Raw genomic sequence first — 21,333 nt, 5'->3', positions numbered from 1 at the left:
TCACTTGTAGCCTGTGAGAAAGACCCGATCACGTGAAGGAGAGCCATGTGAGTGAGAGGTGCTTTGGAGCACGCAGCACTCAGGGAGTAGGGAACAACAGCCACTGGCCGCAAAAGGCATGGAGTTTCTTTAGGGTGCATTAGGGCCACACAAAGGGGATGCCGCCGGGAAGTTGAGGCATTATCAAGTGCTTGTCAAATTCTGAATGAGAGACTGATGAAGTGTGTGCAGCCTGCACAAAAAACAAAGCAGAGCTCATGCCTTTCAAGCAACTTTTTTGAAATCATCATTAGAGTTGCATCATGCAGCCTTACAATGTACTAAAAATCAAAACATATAGCCCAACGTTTGTAGAACAACTAAAGTTACATTAATAACTCTAAATTAAGCATATAGGAGTACCTATTTCTATGATAACCACTCAATACAGAATAGCCGCATGTGCGCACTTCCTCAAATCAATTGGAGGAAATATCCTTTCTATTTTATTCAGCTTTGTTCAATTGTATTCCTCATACTATAAAATAATGCCATGGAATTCTAACCAGATCTTGTATGCTAAATTAACTAGTGTATCCCACAGCCAAATGGCATAGCCAGATCAGGACCAAACATAAGGACAAGTCAGAGTATGCTACTCTGTTCTTCTGAAATAGACCACATTTTCTTCATATCATGTTTCTTTAGACCTGTCTAAAATACATAATGGATTCATTAGACTTTTTAAAATGTAGATGTTCCAAAGGTCTGCATCAGTAGCTTGTAGGCTGTGTGGAAGCAAAGAGATGTTAAATGTGTTTATGTTAATTAACGGTCAATTACCATGAGACCGATAATTATTTGCTTGACGAAATTTTGTGACCGCCACAGCCCTAACCCATTTCATCAGATTGCCAGATGGTGAAGATCCATCACTCCAGAGAATGCGTTTCCACTGCACCAGAGTCCAATGGCAACAAGCTTTACACAACTCCAGCCGACGCTTGGCATTGCGCATGGTGATATTAGGCTTGTGTGCAGCTGCTCAGCCATGAACGAAGAGTTCTTGTACTGATGTTGCTTCCAGAGGCAGTTTGGAACTCAGTAGTAGTGTTGCAACCGAGGACAGACGATTTTTACGCACTAAGCGCTTCAGCACCCAGCGGTCCGTTCTGTAAGCTTGTGTGGCCTATCACTTCGAGGCTGAGATGTTGTTGCTCCTAGATGTTTCCACTTCACAATAACAGCCCTTACAGTTGACCGGGGCAGCTCTAGCAGGGCAAGCATTTGAAGAACTGACTTGTTGGAAAGGTGGGATCCTATGACGGTGCCATGTTGAAAGTCACTGAGCTCTTCAGTAAGGCCGTTCTACTGTCAATCTTTGTCTATGGAGATTGCATGGCTGTGTGCTCGATTTTTTACACCTGTCAGCAACGGGTGTGGCGGAAATAGCCGAATTCACTCATTTGAAAGGATGTCCACATGCTTTTGTATATCTAGTGTACATTACAATCAAATAGCCACAGTAGCCTACTACTTGGACATTGTTAAAACAGTCAAATAAAGCTGGTACAGCCTCAGTGTTCACAGTAAAACAGTCAAATAAAGCTGTACAGCCTCAGCGTTCACAGTAAAACAGTCAAATAAAGCTGGTACAGCCTCAGCGTTCACAGTAAAAGAGTCAAATAAAGCTGGTACAGCCTCAGCGTTCACAGTAAAACAGTCAAATAAAGCTGGTACAGCCTCAGCGTTCACAGTAAAACAGTCAAATAAAGCTGGTACAGCCTCAGCGTTCACAGTAAAACAGCCAAATAAAGCTGGTACAGCCTCAGCGTTCACAGTAAAAGAGTCAAATAAAGCTGGTACAGCCTCAGCGTTCACAGTAAAACAGTCAAATAAAGCTGGTACAGCCTCAGCGTTCACAGTAAAAGAGTCAAATAAAGCTGGTACAGCCTCAGCGTTCACAGTAAAACAGTCAAATAATGCTGGTACAGCCTCAGCGTTCACAGTAAAACAGTCAAATAAAGCTGGTACAGCCTCAGTGTTCACAGTAAAAGAGTCAAATAAAGCTGGTACAGCCTCAGCGTTCACAGTAAAACAGCCAAATAAAGCTGGTACAGCCTCAGCGTTCACAGTAAAACAGTCAAATAAAGCTGGTACAGCCTCAGGGTTCACAGTAAAACAGTCAAATAAAGCTGGTACAGCCTCAGGGTTCACAGTAAAACAGTCAAATAAAGCTGGTACAGCCTCAGGGTTCACAGTAAAACAGTCAAATAAAGCTGGTACAGCCTCGGTGTTCACAGCAAACGCTGCGGTTGCTGGCTCGCCTCTCTAACTGTTACCAACCCCAGTGTCTGTGCGGTAGTTCTCCCCCTCGGGGCTCATTATCTGACTACAGCACAGACCTGGCCTCTCTCCTCCAGACATGATGTCCCTGTGGGGCAGTCAGGGTATTTAACATTAACAGTCAACTTTAATGTCAAGAAAGGAAGGCTGGCTGCCACCAGGTTGATTTACGTATGTTGATCCCCTGTGGTGTGCGATGACAGCAGCTTCATCCAGCCTGTCTGTGGGACTTTATGCAGGTCACCTTTGGCTGTTCAACATTTTCCTTACGCCGTTTCGATTCTGAACGACTGTAGACTCACTGTTAAAACTTTTTATTGATGCATCCCTACAAAATGTTTGGGCCGGCATGAAGAGAGAACGTGATAAATGTGGTTTTATTATCTGGTTAATGTGTTATTAAAGGTAAAATGTAGTTTTATTATCTGGTTAATGTGTTATTAAAGATATAATGTGGTTTTATTATCTGGTTAATGTGTTATTAAAGGTATAATGTGGTTTTATTATCTGGTTAATGTGTTATTAAAGGTAAAATGTGGTTTTATTATCTGGTTAATGTGTTATTAAAGGTAAAATGTGGTTTCATTATCTGGTTAATGTGTTATTAAAGATATAATGTGATTTTATTATCTGGTTAATGTGTTATTAAAGATATAATGTGGTTTTATTATCTGGTTAAAGTGTTATTAAAGGTAAAATGTGGTTTTATTATCTGGTTAATGTGTTATTAAAGATATAATGTGGTTTTATTATCTGGTTAATGTGTTATTAAAGGTATAATGTGGTTTGATTTTCTGGTTAATGTGTTATTAAAGATATAATGTGGTTTTATTATCTGGTTAATGTGTTATTAAAGATATAATGTGATTTATTATCTGGTTAAAGTGTTATTAAAGGTAAAATGTGGTTTTATTATCTGGTTAATGTGTTATTATTTTTTTTATTTAACCTTTATTTAACCAGGTAGGCAAGTTGAGAACAAGTTCTCATTTACAATTGCGACCTGGCCAAGATAAAGCAAATCACTTTGACACATACAACAACACAGAGTTACACATGGAGTAAAACAAACATACAGTCAATAATACAGTAGAAAAATAAGTCCATATTCAATGTGAGCAAATGAGGTGAGGTAAGGGAGGTAAAGGCAAAAAAAGGCCATAGTGGCGAAGTAAATACAATATAGCAAGTAAAACACTGGAATGGTAGATTTGCAGTGGAAGAAAGTGCAAAGTAGAAATAGAAATAATGGGGTGCAAAGGAGCAAAATAAATAAATAAATACAGTAGGGGAAGAGGTAGTTGTTTGGGCTAAATTATAGATGGGCTATGTACAGGTGCAGTAATATGTGAGCTGCTCTGACAGCTGGTGCTTAAAGCTAGTGAGGGAGATAAGCGTTTCCAGTTTCAGAGATTTTGGTAGTTTGTTCCAGTCATTGGCAGCAGAGAACTGGAAGGAGAGGCGGCCGAAGGAGGAATTAGCTTTGGGGGTGACCAGTGAGATATACCTGCTGGAGCGTGTGCTACAAGTGGGTGCTGCTATGGTGACCAGTGAGCTGAGATAAGGGGGGACCTTACCTAGCAGGGTCTTACATTTACATTTACGTCATTTAGCAGACGCTCTTATCCAGAGCGACTTACAAATTGGTGCATTCACCTTATGATATCCAGACTTGTAGATGACCTGGAGCCAGTGGGTTTGGCGACGAGTATGAAGCGAGGGCCAGCCAACGAGAGCATATAGGTCGCAGTGGTGGGGGGTATGTGGGGCTTTGGTAAAGATATAATGTGGTTTTATTATCTGGTTAATGTGTTATTAAAGGTAAAATGTGGTTTTATTATCTGGTTAATGTGTTATTAAAGATATAATGTGGTTTTATTATCTGGTTAATGTGTTATTAAAGATATAATGTGGTTTTATTATCTGGTTAATGTGTTATTAAGGGTATAATGTGGTTTTATTATCTGGTTAATGTGTTATTAAAGGTAAAATGTGGTTTGATTTTCTGTTTAATGTGTTATTAAAGGTAAAATGTGGTTTGATTTTCTGGTTATTGTGTTATTAAAGATATAATGTGGTTTCATTATCTGGTTAAAGTGTTATTAAAAGTATATTTGTGCTTTTAATATTTAATAGTTGCAGGGGTAAATTGACCCCAATTTTGCCAATTTAAGGTAACCACCCACCCCAGAGCTGGTGATGAGCATTTGAAATGAAGCATTTTGACAGTCTGATTTCAAAGGCAGGGTGAACCTCTAATCTGTTTGAGGCAAAGCACCTACCTGCACATTCTGGGTTTTCCTCATTAAAATTCACTGCAAAATCGTGGGAAACCTGGAGGAAGATGAAAAATATGGACTTTTGATCATCATGGAACAGTGAGTCAAAGGAACACACACACGCACACACACACACACACACACACACACACACACACACACACGCACACACGCACACTAACACAGAGTTGGCCAGACGCAATCAATCACACAATCAAATGTAAAAGTCGATTGATGCATTTTTGTGGGTTGGATAATTAGCATAGTTGCGAGCCATGGCACCCCCCCTCCCCTCCTCTCCGGACCAGAGGCAGCATCATGTGTCAGCCAGCGGGAGCACCAGTCACCCAGGCAGAATGTCAATTATTTCCTGCTGGGCACAGTTTAGAGACTCAGAAAGTCAACCCAGCTGTAAAGAACCCTGGGCTGGACAGGCCCATTCTGTGTGACAGAACAGAGCAGAGCAGAGGCCAGCGAGGGCCAGCGGGGTCCAGCGGGGGCCAGCGGGGGCTTTCGTAATCACTACAGAAGCAGGAGAGCAGAGCCAGAGTCTCACCTCGTCTCATCTCGTCACAGGAGTGATTACGACACCCTGCTGAGGCTGAGCCATAGCCCAACTCTATGAAAAATACGGTTGGAAATTACCTTGAAGTCGGGCGGAATCTGAGCGCCGAAGCCAAACGCTGGGAACATTTTGTCACTGGATTGAAATGCATGCAGGGACAGAAAACAAAAGAGTGATTAGAATTTGAGCGATGGCACACTAGATTCTGAGCCAGGGATTGTTATCTGAATCACATGCCCATAAACAAGTCCATTCTGCTGGCGACCCAGGACTACCATGGGCTCTGAATGACTTCTCATTTACGTACCCTCTGAGTCACTGGACAGCTAGAGGAAACTTTCACACACAAACTTTGAAAAGTTATTTTTTCAGGAGAGGAGGAATAAACATTGAAGTCATGAGCAACAGTCATTGCACAACATTTTACATAATACCTGTTAACGAATGGCTGAGTGTGATTGGCCTCACCTGTCGTAATCCTGGCAGATCTCCCCTACAGCGACCAGGGCTTTGAGGTACTCGTTAGGCTGGTATGGGTGGATGTAGTGTAGGGAGCAGCTGTTGTGAGGATCCCCGTTCGAGGCGGTGAAATCAATAGCTACCTGGGAAGACAAGTGGCAATCAAAGGGGAGTTTGACTCCAATTACCTCAAATGTATGTACCTTCCCTTTACACCTCTCACTCTGACATATACACCATCCCACCTTCCCTTTACACCTCTCCCTCACTCTGACACATACACCATCCCACCTTCCCTTTACACTGCTCACTCTGACACATACACCATCCCACCTTCCCTTTACACTGCTCACTCTGACATATACGCCATCCCACCTTCCCTTTACACCTCTCCCTCACTCTGACACATACACCATCCCACCTTCCCTTTACACTGCTCACTCTGACACATACACCATCCCACCTTCCCTTTACACTGCTCACTCTGACATATACACCATCCCACCTTCCCTTTACACCTCTCCCTCACTCTGACACATACACCATCCCACCTTCCCTTTACACTGCTCCCTCACTCTGACACATACACCATCCCACCTTCCCTTTACACCGCTCACTCTGACACATACACCATCCCACCTTCCCTTTACACTGCTCACTCTGACACATACACCCTCCCACCTTCCCTTTACACCTTTCCCTCACTCTGACACATACACCATCCCACCTTCCCTTTAAACCTCTCACTCTGACAAATACAGTACACCATCCCACCTTCCCTTTACACCGCTCACTCTGACACACACCATCCCACCTTCCCTTTACACCGCTCACTCTGACACACACCATCCCACCTTCCCTTTACACCTCTCCCTCACTCTGACACACACCATCCCACCTTCCCTTTACACCTCTCCCTCACTCTGACACATACACCATCCCACCTTCCCTTTACACCTCTCCCTCACTCTGACACATACACCATCCCACCTTCCCTTTACACCGCTCACTCTGACACACACACCATCCCACCTTCCCTTTACACCTCTCCCTCTCCCTCACTCTGACACATACACCATCCCACCTTCCCTTTACACTGCTCACTCTGACACATACACCATCCCACCTTCCCTTTACACTGCTCACTCTGACATATACACCATCCCACCTTCCCTTTACACCTCTCCCTCACTCTGACACATACACCATCCCACCTTCCCTTTACACTGCTCACTCTGACACATACACCATCCCACCTTCCCTTTACACCGCTCACTCTGACACATACACCATCCCACCTTCCCTTTACACTGCTCGCTCTGACACATACACCCTCCCACCTTCCCTTTACACCTTTCCCTCACTCTGACACATACACCATCCCACCTTCCCTTTAAACCTCTCACTCTGACAAATACAGTACACCATCCCACCTTCCCTTTACACCGCTCACTCTGACACACACCATCCCACCTTCCCTTTACACCGCTCACTCTGACACACACCATCCCACCTTCCCTTTACACCTCTCCCTCACTCTGACACACACCATCCCACCTTCCCTTTACACCTCTCCCTCACTCTGACACATACACCATCCACCTTCCCTTTACACCTCTCCCTCACTCTGACACATATACCATCCCAACTTTCCTTCACACCTCTCCCTCACTCTGACACATACACCATCCACCTTCCCTTTACACTGCTCACTCTGACACATACACCATCCCAACTTTCCTTTACACCTCTCCCTCACTCTGACACATACACCATCCCACCTTCCCTTTACACTGCTCACTCTGACACATACACCATCCCACCTTCCCTTTACACTTCTCCCTCACTCTGACACATACACCATCCCACCTTCCCTTTACACTGCTCACTCTGACACATACACCATCCCACCTTCCCTTTACACCTCTCCCTCACTCTGACACATACACCATCCCACCTTCCCTTTACACCTCTCCCTCACTCTGACACATACACCATCCCACCTTCCCTTTACACTGCTCACTCTGACACATACACCATCCCACCTTCCCTTTACACCTCTCCCTCACTCTGACACATACACCATCCCACCTTCCCTTTACACCTCTCCCTCTCCCTCACTCTGACACATACACCATCCCACCTTCCCTTTACACCTCTCCCTCACTCTGACACATACACCATCCCACCTTCCCTTTACACTGCTCACTCTGACACATACACCATCCCAACTTCCCTTTACACTGCTCACTCTGACATATACACCATCCCACCTGCCCTTTACACCTCTCCCTCACTCTGACACATACACCATCCCACCTTCCCTTTACACTGCTCACTCTGACACATACACCATCCCACCTTCCCTTTACACTGCTCACTCTGACATATACACCATCCCACCTTCCCTTTACACCTGTCCCTCACTCTGACACATACACCATCCCACCTTCCCTTTACACTGCTCACTCTGACACATACACCATCCCACCTTCCCTTTACACTTCTCCCTCACTCTGACACATACACCATCCCACCTTCCCTTTACACTGCTCACTCTGACACATACACCCTCCCACCTTCCCTTTACACCTTTCCCTCACTCTGACACATACACCATCCCACCTTCCCTTTAAACCTCTCACTCTGACAAATACAGTACACCATCCCACCTTCCCTTTACACCGCTCACTCTGACACACACCATCCCACCTTCCCTTTACACCGCTCACTCTGACACACACCATCCCACCTTCCCTTTACACCTCTCCCTCACTCTGACACACACCATCCCACCTTCCCTTTACACCTCTCCCTCACTCTGACACATACACCATCCCACCTTCCTTTTACACCTCTCCCTCACTCTGACACATACACCATCCCACCTTCCCTTTACACCTCTCCCTCACTCTGACACATATACCATCCCAACTTTCCTTCACACCTCTCCCTCACTCTGACACATACACCATCCACCTTCCCTTTACACTGCTCACTCTGACACATACACCATCCCAACTTTCCTTTACACCTCTCCCTCACTCTGACACATACACCATCCCACCTTCCCTTTACACTGCTCACTCTGACACATACACCATCCCACCTTCCCTTTACACTTCTCCCTCACTCTGACACATACACCATCCCACCTTCCCTTTACACTGCTCACTCTGACACATACACCATCCCACCTTCCCTTTACACCTCTCCCTCACTCTGACACATACACCATCCCACCTTCCCTTTACACCTCTCCCTCACTCTGACACATACACCATCCCACCTTCCCTTTACACTGCTCACTCTGACACATACACCATCCCACCTTCCCTTTACACCTCTCCCTCACTCTGACACATACACCATCCCACCTTCCCTTTACACCTCTCCCTCTCCCTCACTCTGACACATACACCATCCCACCTTCCCTTTACACCTCTCCCTCACTCTGACACATACACCATCCCACCTTCCCTTTACACTGCTCACTCTGACACATACACCATCCCAACTTCCCTTTACACTGCTCACTCTGACATATACACCATCCCACCTGCCCTTTACACCTCTCCCTCACTCTGACACATACACCATCCCACCTTCCCTTTACACTGCTCACTCTGACACATACACCATCCCACCTTCCCTTTACACTGCTCACTCTGACATATACACCATCCCACCTTCCCTTTACACCTCTCCCTCACTCTGACACATACACCATCCCACCTTCCCTTTACACTGCTCACTCTGACACATACACCATCCCACCTTCCCTTTACACCGCTCACTCTGACACATACACCATCCCACCTTCCCTTTACACTGCTCACTCTGACACATACACCCTCCCACCTTCCCTTTACACCTTTCCCTCACTCTGACACATACACCATCCCACCTTCCCTTTAAACCTCTCACTCTGACAAATACAGTACACCATCCCACCTTCCCTTTACACCGCTCACTCTGACACACACCATCCCACCTTCCCTTTACACCGCTCACTCTGACACACACCATCCCACCTTCCCTTTACACCTCTCCCTCACTCTGACACACACCATCCCACCTTCCCTTTACACCTCTCCCTCACTCTGACACATACACCATCCCACCTTCCCTTTACACCTCTCCCTCACTCTGACACATATACCATCCCAACTTTCCTTCACACCTCTCCCTCACTCTGACACATACACCATCCCACCTTCCCTTTACACTGCTCACTCTGACACATACACCATCCCAACTTTCCTTTACACCTCTCCCTCACTCTGACACATACACCATCCCACCTTCCCTTTACACTGCTCACTCTGACACATACACCATCCCACCTTCCCTTTACACTTCTCCCTCACTCTGACACATACACCATCCCACCTTCCCTTTACACTGCTCACTCTGACACATACACCATCCCACCTTCCCTTTACACTTCTCCCTCACTCTGACACATACACCATCCCACCTTCCCTTTACACCTCTCCCTCACTCTGACACATACACCATCCCACCTTCCCTTTACACCTCTCCCTCACTCTGACACATACACCATCCCACCTTCCCTTTACACTGCTCACTCTGACACATACACCATCCCACCTTCCCTTTACACCTCTCCCTCACTCTGACACATACACCATCCCACCTTCCCTTTACACCTCTCCCTCTCCCTCACTCTGACACATACACCATCCCACCTTCCCTTTACACCTCTCCCTCACTCTGACACATACACCATCCCACCTTCCCTTTACACTGCTCACTCTGACACATACACCATCCCACCTTCCCTTTACACCTCTCCCTCACTCTGACACATACACCATCCCACCTTCCCTTTACACCTCTCCCTCTCCCTCACTCTGACACATACACCATCCCACCTTTCCTTTACACCTCTCCCTCACTCTGACACATACACCATCCCACTCTGTCTGCTCTGCTATCCTCTTCTACTCTGTTGGGCTTGTTCCCCCCTCTCTCTTTTGTCATCTCTTATTCTTTTTCTCCTCATTTAAAATCAGTAATCTCTTTGATTCTTTCTCTCACGTCTGTGATCAATGGATACATTGTTCCTCGTTAGAAACGGTTAGAGGCAGAACGTTTCTCATCTGTTGTTCAGCCTGTTACAGAGAGAGAGCCTAACACTCTCACCAAGGGATCTGAAGGAAGTATGGAGCCCATTTAAATGTCAACATCAACCACGGTCTCCTTTTAGGTGGTAGGAATAAAAGGAAAAGTTAGTGTGTCGTAAGAGCAAACACTTCCTGATCAATTAAGTGTATCTCAATAAGACCTCCCTTGAGACGTAGTTTCATACAAACACTATTTACAGGCAGGGGGCAGAGGGCATCCCTTAACCAGCAAAACAACAGATAATTAGAACCCACATGTTCACAGCTTGGAGAAAGGGATTCTTGAAAAGCTGCAGCTAATGGCAGAGGTTTGCTTCCCAGGTGGTGAAAATGAACCATTCTAACTATCAGAACAAAAGAGGATTATTTGCATTAGCTCCCTAAACTAATGCCTAGGCTTAAGCTCGGCAGGCTAACTCAGTCTTGTGGCACACAGATGACCCTGGTTAAAACCCAGTCTGTCACATATACGTCACCCAACTAAAAGGAAAATAATGAGGGCAGTGACATTTTTTAAAAGTCATATGCATTATTTTGTGTATTTGAATACATTTTGGCATCCTGTGTGTGAATGTGTGAAGCATGCATGTTAGTGAGTGTCAGTGTGAACTCACTGTAAACTGGATCTGACAGCCTCCCATGATGTAATCCAGGAAGGAGTGCATCTTGATGATCTGTGGATGGGAGACAGAAGTTGAGGGCGGGGGAACTCAGCTATCCACAGTGAGAATTGGCACCAATCACTTTGGGATGACATGACGGACACAGTAACTGACCACTTACGAGCATCTTATCCCTTATTCCAGCCTATTACAAAGCCGCTAGTTTAGCATGTTAGCCATTAGCTTTGAGAAAGCAGCTGGCTGTGTGTGTTGTCCATTATGTCTCTGTTACAACTGGTGTCACATGTTGGCCAGTGTTGGGAAATATCAGAGAGGAAGAGGCAAAGTGAGAGGATTTTCTCCGGCCAAAATCTGTCTACGTGAGATAAGTATTTTTTTGGTCTATGAGAGCGTGTCGAATTTTTGAGGCTTATTTAATCTAACAGAAGTTAAATAATGTTTAGGCTGTTACAAATTATATAAGTGGATGAACGTGGCATTCCGGCAACTTTAAGAAATACAACTTAATTGTGCCTGTTGTTCACACACGTATCTGCCCTCTCATTAGCTAGAATGGTCCCACTTGATCTCGCCTCCTCCCACCTGCCTCCCATCTTTGAGAACATGTAAACTCAGCAAAAAAGAAATGTCCTCTCACTGTCAACTGCGTTTATTTTCAGCAAACTTAACATGTGGAAATATTTGTTTAACTTCTTTGGGCTAGGGGGCAGTATTTTGACATCCGGATGAAAAACGTGCCCAAAGTAAACTGCCTGCTACTCAGGCCCAGAAGCTAGGACATGCATATAGATTGGTAGATTTGGATAGAAAACACTCTAAAGTTTCTAAAACTGTAACAATTATGTCTGTGAGTATAACAGAACTTATTTGGCAGGCGAAACCCCGAGGACAAACCATCCAGGAATTGTTTTGTTGTTGAGGTGACTCTGTTTTCAATTGGTTTTCTATGTGGATCTAGATTTATAAGGCACCTACTTGCAGTTCCTATCGCTTCCACTGGATGTCAACAGTCTTTAGAAATTGGTTGATGTTTTTCTTTAGAGAAATGAAGAAGTACGGCAGTTCAGAATGAGGGTCCAGCCTAGTGCACTCTAATGTTTTGATGCGCACTCCAGGTCACCCGCTTCACGTTGTTTTTATCCGGTATTGAACACCGTTTATCCCGTCTTAAATGTTATCGATTATTTACGTTAAAAAATACCTAAAGTTGTATTAGGAAAGTTGTTTCAAATGTTTGGACAGAGTTTACAGGTAACTTATTAGATATTTTGAAGTCATGCTGGGCGAGTTGGAACCAGTGTTTTTCTGAATCAATCGCGCCAAATAAATGGACATTTTGGAGATATAACGATGGAATTAATCGAACAAAAGGACCATTTGTGATGTTTATGGGACATATTGGAGTGCCAACAGAAGAAGTTCTTCATAGGTAAGGCATGAATTATATCGTTATTTCTGACTTTTGTGTCACGCCTGGTAGGTTGAAATCTGATTTTCATGTGTTGGTATGCTGGGCGCTGTCCTCAGATTATCGCATGGCTTACTTTCGCCGTAAAGCCTTTTTGAAATCTGACACAGTGGCTAGATTAAAGAGAAGTTAAGCTTTAATTTGGTGTGTTGCACTTGTGAATGTATGAAAGTTAAATATTTGTAATAATTCTTTTTGAATTTGGCGCTCTGCCATTTCACCGGATGTTGTCAAATCGATCCCGAGTTGAACCCAAAAAAGTTAAACATAACAAGATTCAACAACTGAAACATAAACTGAACAAGTTCCACAGACATGTGACTAACAGAAATGGAATAATGTGTCCCTGAACAAAGGGGGGTCAAAATCAAAAGTAACAGTCAGTATCTGGTGTGGCCACCAGCTGCATTAAGTACTGCAGTGCATCTCCTCCTCATGGACTGCACCAGATTTGCCAGTTCTTGCTGTGAGATGTTACCCTACTCTTCCACCAAGGCACCTGCAAGTTCACGGACATTTCTGGGGGGAATGGCCCTAGCCCTCACCCTCCGATCCAACAGGTCCCAGAGATGTGCTCAATGGGATTGAGATCCGGGCTCTTGGCCATGGCAGAACACTGACATTCCTGTCTTGCAGGAAATCACGCACAGAACGAGCAGTATGGCTGGTGGCATTGTCATGCTGGAGGGTCATGTCAGGATGAGCCTGCAGGAAGGGTACCAGATGAGGGAGGAGGATGTCTTCCCTGTAACGCACAGCGTTAAGATTGCCTGCAATGACAACAAGCTCAGTCCGATGATGATGTAACACATCCCCCAAGACCACTACGGACCCTCCACCTCCAAATTGATCCCGCTACAGAGTACAGGCCTCGGTGTAACGCTCAGTGAAGAGCCCTTTGTGCCAGTCCTGTCTGGTCCAGCGACGGTGGGTTTGTGCCCATAGGCGACGTTGTTGCCGGTGATGTCTGGTGAGGACCTGCCTTACAACAGGCCCACAAGCCCTCAGTCCAGCCTCTCTCAGCCTATTGCGGACAGTCTGAGCACTGATGGAGGGATTGTGCATTCCTGGTGTAACTCGGGCAGTTGTTGTTGCCATCCTGTACCTGTCCCACAGGTGTTGTCACATCTGCTCCCGCTATTTCCTCCCCCTGGCGCTTGAGGGGGCCAGTTTGCCCTGCATCACGCACTCCTGCCATCCATCACGCACACCTGCCTTCCCTCGTCATGCGCATCAGCGTTATTGGACTCACCTGGACTTATCACCTGTTCATTTCCTCCCCTATATTTGTCAGCTCCCCAGCTCTGTGCCCCGTTGCTGCATTGTATTGTTTTTAGTCGTTAGTATTAGTTTGCTGATGCTGTTCCTGTCTCGTTCCATGTCCGTTATTTATTAAATGTTTTACTCCCCGTACCTGCTTTGTCTCTCCAGCGTCAACTCATGTGACAGGTGTGATGTTCGGATGTACCGATCCTGTGCAGGTGTTGTTACACGTGGTCTGCCACTGCGAGGACGATCAGCTGTCCGTCCTGTCTCCCTGTAGCGCTGTCTTAGGTGTCTCACAGTATGGACATTGCAATTTATTGCCCTGGCCACATCTGCAGTTCTCATGCCTCCTTGCAGGATGCCTAAGGCACGTTTACACAGATGAGCCGGGACCCTGGACATCTTTTTTTGGTGTTTTTCAGAGACAGTAGAAAGGCCTCTTTAGTGTCCTAAGTTTTCATAACTGTGACCTTAATTGCCTACCATCTGTAAGCTGTTAGTGTCTTAACGACCATTCCACAGGTGCATGTTCATTAATTGTTTATGGTTCATTGAACAAGCATGGGAAACAGTGTTTAAACCCTTTACAATGAAGATCTGTGAAGTTATTTGGATTTTTACTAATTACCTTTGAAAGACAGAGTCCTGAAAAAGGGCCGTTTCTTTTTTTGCTGAGTTTATTTCCTTTGTTGGAGCAGTCACTCGACTATCTTCTCAATATAATAGATCATCTTGGTAAGTAGCAATATGCCAATAAAGACACTGAGAAAGGCCAGCACTTATTTAATGGGAATCTGTTTACATTTAAAAACAACATTAGCTATTCCACAGTGTCTCCATGCAGACAGAGTTGTCCCCAAAATGACACTAATTTTAAGGCCATCTGTGGGTTCAGCAGATGGAAGAAATGTCATATTAGTCAGATTCCATCTGATCACAACCGTCCTTCACATCCATAACAGCAACAGGATGATAAATGTTCTGGAACTGTCTGCCAATGAGACTTAGACATCAGGTTAGAGAAAGTGGTGGGCGGAGGAAGGATGGAATGAGTGTGTGAATGAGAGCGAGTTGTGAATCACCTTGCACTGATTGAGAATGACGATACCAGAGTTCTTGTAATTCTTCTTCTTGATCTGATACTTGGGGTTTATACACTCCCATTGGACCTGGCGTTGATCAAATATAAAAAAACACTATCACAATAAGTACAGTATCATCCCTACAGTATGTGACTTGGTGGAGGGAGACTGACTGTGCTAAACAGAGATTAAAAGCATCATAAAAAAATGACAGAATTGATAGACTATATCGTCCCATTGGATAACATGGAGCGATGGTAGTGGAGGCCAGACAATGGAGTGAAAGAAAACAATATGATCCACAGCAATGAGAAGTGGCAAGGAAATGATACTGTGGAGTGTGTTAGGGAGAATAATTAGCAAATCCAACAGCCTAACGAGGTTTGGTTTCTGGATCGTTTGTTCGTCACTAATGAGGGGAGCGTTATCCATTCATGACTGTACAGATTAGCCCAGTCATTTCAATCTGCTGCTCTAAAACAGAAAACAGCTCCTGTGTTAAAATCCACCACTTTTCCTCTAAGAGTCATGGGAGAGAAAAACAAAACATCAGTCACCTAATCGTCTCAGGGACAGTCTGTCCGTGCTGTTCTCAGTTCACTTTAGCTTACAAAACCGATTATATAACCATTATCGTAAAAGTGGATACCCAACTAGTTGTAACTCCATGAATGATTGGCAGATAATGGGTAAAAAAAACTAGATATCTCCATCAGCCAAATCACCAGTTTCAGTAGGAGTCAGCAACCCTTGTGTATCCTACAGCATATGTGGCATTGGAGTCTAATGAAATGGGCCTTAGTGTAACGGGTTTAATGCCAGCAGGTCCTGCAGTCTTCTTAAATTCCATGAAGGAGCCAATTAGTGGTGTGACCGGCCTTTAAAAGCTTGCTGCGTTTGAGGCCCGAGCACCGTAGGGTTTATTTAGACTACGAAGTGAGCCACATTGTAATATAATTAGCCTAGAAGCCTCAGCCTGGAGCTCCTTTTGTGTGCTAATGAAGACACAGCTGTCTGCCTGGGCCGGTCGGCGTGATGAAGGAGAGCCGTCCAGTGTTGCATGGCCGTACGGGTTGTCACCAGTCATCCTCACCATGAACGTCGACTAATTAAATGCATTCTTTCTTGTTCTTGTTCCAAGGGAAGCTGTTCGGTTTGCAAAACTCTGGACATTAGGTAAATGCCTTTAAAAAGAAAACACTAGAGCATGGCTTAAATCAAAAGGCATTATGCAGAACTCGTAAAAACCAAACATAAAACTTAAAATGTCTTAAAACAGTCTCCTCAAACTGTCTCTTTAAGTGGTGATGAAGGCTGATCTCTATTAAAAGAGTAAAAAATAAATATGTCTATATCAAAGTGCCTTCAATTGAAATCCAGGTAAAGTACCCTTTGACCTTTCAAACATCACTGAGAGTCATGGCTCAACAGAAAAGTTTTAGCGGTATCCTTGGGATGTCCCAACTATGATGTCATCCCATTGAAGTTGAAATTTGAAACGGTTAAGGTAAGGGTTATGGTTAAGGTTAGGGTGAGGGTAGGGGTTAAGGTTAGGGTAGGGTAGGGATGTCCCAAGGATGCCGAATAGCACTAACCATGGCTCAATGGATCCATTACCAAGCATTCTGAGCTGGAAAGAAACAGCAAGGATTCTTTCCCAAACACACCAGGCAGGACAGAACTTTCACTCTCCCACACTCTTGTCCTCCATACAGTGAAGGAGAGAGTGCTGATTTCACTGGCACAGAGAGAGAGAAAGAGGGGACAGTGGCTACCGGATGATGGGGAGGCTCCTGGCTGAGAGAGATCCATTGTCATTTGTTTGGTTTTTCCTGAAGGATTCTGTCCTACTCTTCCCTGTGGAGCGCTGCATTTGGTCACGTCCCTCAGAGAGAGGATGCTACCCTCTGGTCACATCCCCCAGAGAGAGGAAGCTACTCTCTGGTCACATCCCCCAGAGAGAGGACACTACCCTCTGGTCACATCCCCCAGAGAGAGGACACTACCCTCTGGTCACATCCCCCAGAGAGAGAACGCTACTCTCTGGTCACATCCCCCAGAGAGAGGACACTACCCTCTGGTCACATCCCCCAGAGAGAGGAAGCTACTCTCTGGTCACATCCCCCAGAGAGAGGAAGCTACTCTCTGGTCACATCCCCCAGAGAGAGGACACTACCCTCTGGTCACATCCCCCAGAGAGAGGACGCTACTCTCTAGTCACATCCCCCAGAGAGAGGACACTACGCTCTGGTCACATCCCCCAGAGAGAGGAAGCTACCCTCTGGTCACATCCCCCAGAGAGAGGAAGCTACTCTCTGGTCACATCCCCCAGAGAGAGGATGCTACTCTCTGGTCACATCCCCCAAAGAGAGGAAGCTACCCTCTGGTCACATCCCCCAAAGAAAGGAAGCTACTCTCTGGTCACATCCCCCAGAGAGAGGAAGCTACTCTCTGGTCACATCCCCCAGAGAGAGGATGCTACCCTCTGGTCACATCCCCCAAAGAGAGGAAGCTACCCTCTGGTCACATCCCCCAAAGAGAGGAAGCTACTCTCTGGTCACATACCCCAGAGAGAGGAAGCTACCCTCTGGTCACATCCCCCAGAGAGAGGAAGCTACCCTCTGGTCACATCCCCCAGAGAGAGGAAGCTACTCTCTGGTCACATCCCCCAGAGAGAGGACACTACCCTCTGGTCACATCCCCCAGAGAGAGGAAGCTACTCTCTGGTCACATCCCCCAGAGAGAGAACGCTACTCTCTGGTCACATCCCCCAGAGAGAGGAAGCTACTCTCTGGTCACATCCCCCAGAGAGAGGACGCTAGATAAACCTTCAGAGGAGTTGGATGAAAACAAATCTCCAGTCGGCAACCCACATGAGCTCTGCCTCTCTAACCCACTTTCTCTCTGCTCTGACATATCATCTGGAGAGACATACTTTGCAGTGAGTACAGAACCATATCAGAGTCTGATTCCTACAGTCTGATAAGTCTTAGGTATATAATAATGACCATGTTTCCTTATGGGCTAGTAAAATGAGTAGGTAGATGTACACCCCAAAAAAGTTTGTGACTTAATTTTTTATTTTTCTCATTCGACAAATTCCAGATGCTACAAGCATGATGATAATGAAAAGATATGGATGCATTGTCACTGTATAAATGACTGGAGACAAGCGCAGGAATACGTAATAGAGGGTTTTAATACTCCACCCAAATTACACAACATGCCATGAAAGGCACGGGGACGAAGCCCAAAACAAACACGTATACAAACACACAGGGATGTAACCCAAACAAAAGAACGAGGTTAAACCTCTAATAAATACACAGAACGAGACACGGAATAACAATGCACGGGACGAGACCAGTAATTACACTGCACGGGACCCGTAATAACAATTGCATAAAACACGCAGCACGAACGCCAAAACACAGGTATTCACAGGACCAACAGACATGGTAACAATAATCGACCAGGACAATGTGGAACAGAGGGCACATATATACAATTACTCATCAGGAAAAATGGTAACCAGGAGTGTGTAATTAGACAGTTCAGTGAAGTCTAGAAGGCCGGTGATGTAGAACTCCGGAACTGGTGCACGGAATGAGCAGCAGTACCGGGGGAATTCGTGACAGGCATCTAGAAATGTACATTTTACAAACCTGATTGATGCCCTCGCTACCTAAAAGAAAAACACCCAATGCTATCTAAAAAAACAGCCAACCCCACTTATAAACTCACACAACACCTGTACAGCCTACCTGTCTCCCATCCATTGCCCCTCTCATCTCTTTGAATGTGGCCTGATATTCACCAATATAGTCATGCTTCCCATTGGAGTCCCAGTCCCACACTGTGCACTGATAGAGAGAGAGAGAGAGAAAGAGAGAGAGAGAGAGAGAGAGAGACAGAGAGGGAGAGAGAGAGAGAGAGACAGAGAGGGAGAGAGAGAGAGAGAGAGAGAGAGAGAGAGAGAGAGAGAGAGAGAGAGAAAGAGAAGAGAAGAGAGAAAGAGTAGGTTAGAAAAAGGGATTTCAGTTAATGATCAAATACTACAGTGTCAATATGAACATATCACCTAACCTATCTGTGAATGCTGCAGTTGAACAAGATCTCCAGACTGAATGTGACTAACTTTGTGGTGTCATGTAGATTCTGGCATGGTTGAAAGCTCTTCCCCTGGTGTTCACACTCATTACAACTCACTGGGACCAGTTTCAGAAAACTAGAGCAGACTCCCCTGTGATGCTTCTCCATTAATAAATCAGTAAGGCGACATTGCTGGAGTTTTAATAGTCTCATGAAATATAGAATTGAGGATGTGAAAGAAGGCTTTTGATGTAAGACAGAGAGAGAGAGCATTGCATTTGTGTGTGCGTGTATGTTTATTTTGTTTAACATTATACATTTTTAAATGAATTACTACACTTAATTTTTAAGCACACGTTTTATCATAATTTCTTATAAAAAGATCTGTCAGTGGTATTTTGCAGAGGGGGAACACTAACTGGACCAGGCAAAGAGTACCCCCTCACCCCCCTCCCTTTTCTCCTTAGTAAGTGGTTTCTTCCAAGGTGCGCCACCGAGCAAAGATATGCTAGGCAGGTCGCTAGATACTCTTGTGCATGCAGACAGTATCGTCAGTTGAGGAGGAGAGAGAGTGTTGAGTTACATGCACAGCGTTTGATTTGATGAGGGTGAACCTTCACCCCAGCCTGAGGTCCTGAGCGCTCTTGAGCAGGTTTTCATCAAGGATCTCTCTGTGCTCCATTCATCTTTTCCTCGATCCTGCTTGTCTCCCAGTCCCTGCTGCTAAAAAACATCCCCACAGCATGATGCTGCCACCACCGTGCTTCACCGCCAGACGTGACGCTTGGAATTCAGGCTAAAGAGTTCAATCTTGGTTTCATCAGACCAGAGAATCTTGTTTCTAATGGTCTGAGAGTCTTAGCTGCCTTTTGGCAAACTCCAAGCGGGCTTTTATATGCCTTTTACTCAGGAGTGGCTTCCGTCTGGCCACTCTACCATAAAGGCCTGATTGGTGGAGTGCTGCAGAGATGATTGTCCTTCTGGAAGGTTCTCGCATCTCTACGGAGGATCTCTGGAGCTCTGTCAGAGTCACCATTGGGTTCTTGGTCACCTCCCTGACCAAGGGCTTTCTCCCCCGATTGCTCAGTTTGGCCGGGCGGCCAGCTCTAGGAAGAGTCTTGGTGGTTAAGAATGATGGAGGCCACTGTGTTCTTGGGGACCTTCAATGCTGCAGAAATGTTTTGGTAAACTTCCCCAGATCTATGCCTCAACACAATCCTGTCTCGGAGCTCTATGGACAATTATTTTGACCTCATGGCTTGTTTTTTGCTCTGATATACACTGTCAACTGTGGGACCTTATATAGACAGGTGTGTGCCTTTCCAAATCATGTCCAATCAATTGAATTTACCACAGGTGGACTCCAATCAAGTTGTAGAAACATCTCAAGGATGATCAATGGAAACAGGATGCACCTGAGCTCAATTTCGAGTCTCATAGCAAAGGGTCCTAATACTTATGTAAATAAGGTATTTCTGTTTTTTACTTTTAATAAACTTGCAACATTTCTAAAAAACAGTTTTTGCTTTGTCAATATGGGGTATTGTGTGTAGATTGATGAGGATTTTTATTTACTTAAATATTTTTTAAATAAGGCTGTAACGTAACAAAATGTGGAAAAAGGGATGGGGTCTGAATACTTCCGAATGCACTGTATATACAGTAACAGTGTGGCAGTTGTACTAAACTCCTAAGGCATAACATTTGTCATAGAATCAATGTGCATCATTCATTAAAATGACATTTGAACAGGTAAAGAGGTATGCTTAGATAACCTTTTTTCACTTCTTTTTTTTGTACATAGTATTAGTGTCACGCCCTGACCATAGAGATCCTTATTATTCTCTATGTTTGGTTAGGTCAGGGTGTGACTCGGGTGGGGAAGTCTATGTTTTCTGTTACTTTGTTTTTGGGCCAGTGTGGTTCCCAATCAGAGGCAGCTGTCTATCGTTGTCTCTGATTGGGAATCATACTTAGGCGGACGGTTTTCCACCTGTGTTTGTGGGAGGTTGTTTTCTGTTTAG

The 21,333-nt window shown here is 45.1% G+C and overlaps 1 protein-coding gene across 2 annotated transcripts in view; it reads right to left on the bottom strand.

Annotated features, from left to right (window-relative positions):
- LOC115184763 (copine-4) overlaps window positions 1-21,333 on the bottom strand; it is a 98,747-nt gene that overhangs the window by 15,695 nt on the left and 61,719 nt on the right. Inside the window, exons 8-13 of one of the 2 annotated variants that reach the window (XM_029745446.1) lie at window positions 18,982-19,080; window positions 15,218-15,304; window positions 11,393-11,452; window positions 5,638-5,771; window positions 5,250-5,304; window positions 4,608-4,659 (exon numbers count right to left, since the gene is read on the bottom strand). In XM_029745446.1, the coding sequence (XP_029601306.1) occupies window positions 4,608-4,659; window positions 5,250-5,304; window positions 5,638-5,771; window positions 11,393-11,452; window positions 15,218-15,304; window positions 18,982-19,080 (487 nt within the window). The remainder of the gene's footprint in view (window positions 1-4,607; window positions 4,660-5,249; window positions 5,305-5,637; window positions 5,772-11,392; window positions 11,453-15,217; window positions 15,305-18,981; window positions 19,081-21,333) is intronic. The other variant, XM_029745447.1, reaches the window with a different exon arrangement.

This window comes from Salmo trutta, chromosome 3, assembly GCF_901001165.1.
Source record: "Salmo trutta chromosome 3, fSalTru1.1, whole genome shotgun sequence".
NCBI lineage: Eukaryota > Metazoa > Chordata > Actinopteri > Salmoniformes > Salmonidae > Salmo > Salmo trutta.
The sequence above is the reverse complement of the archived record's forward strand: the minus strand, read 5'-3'. Positions and strand labels throughout refer to the sequence as shown.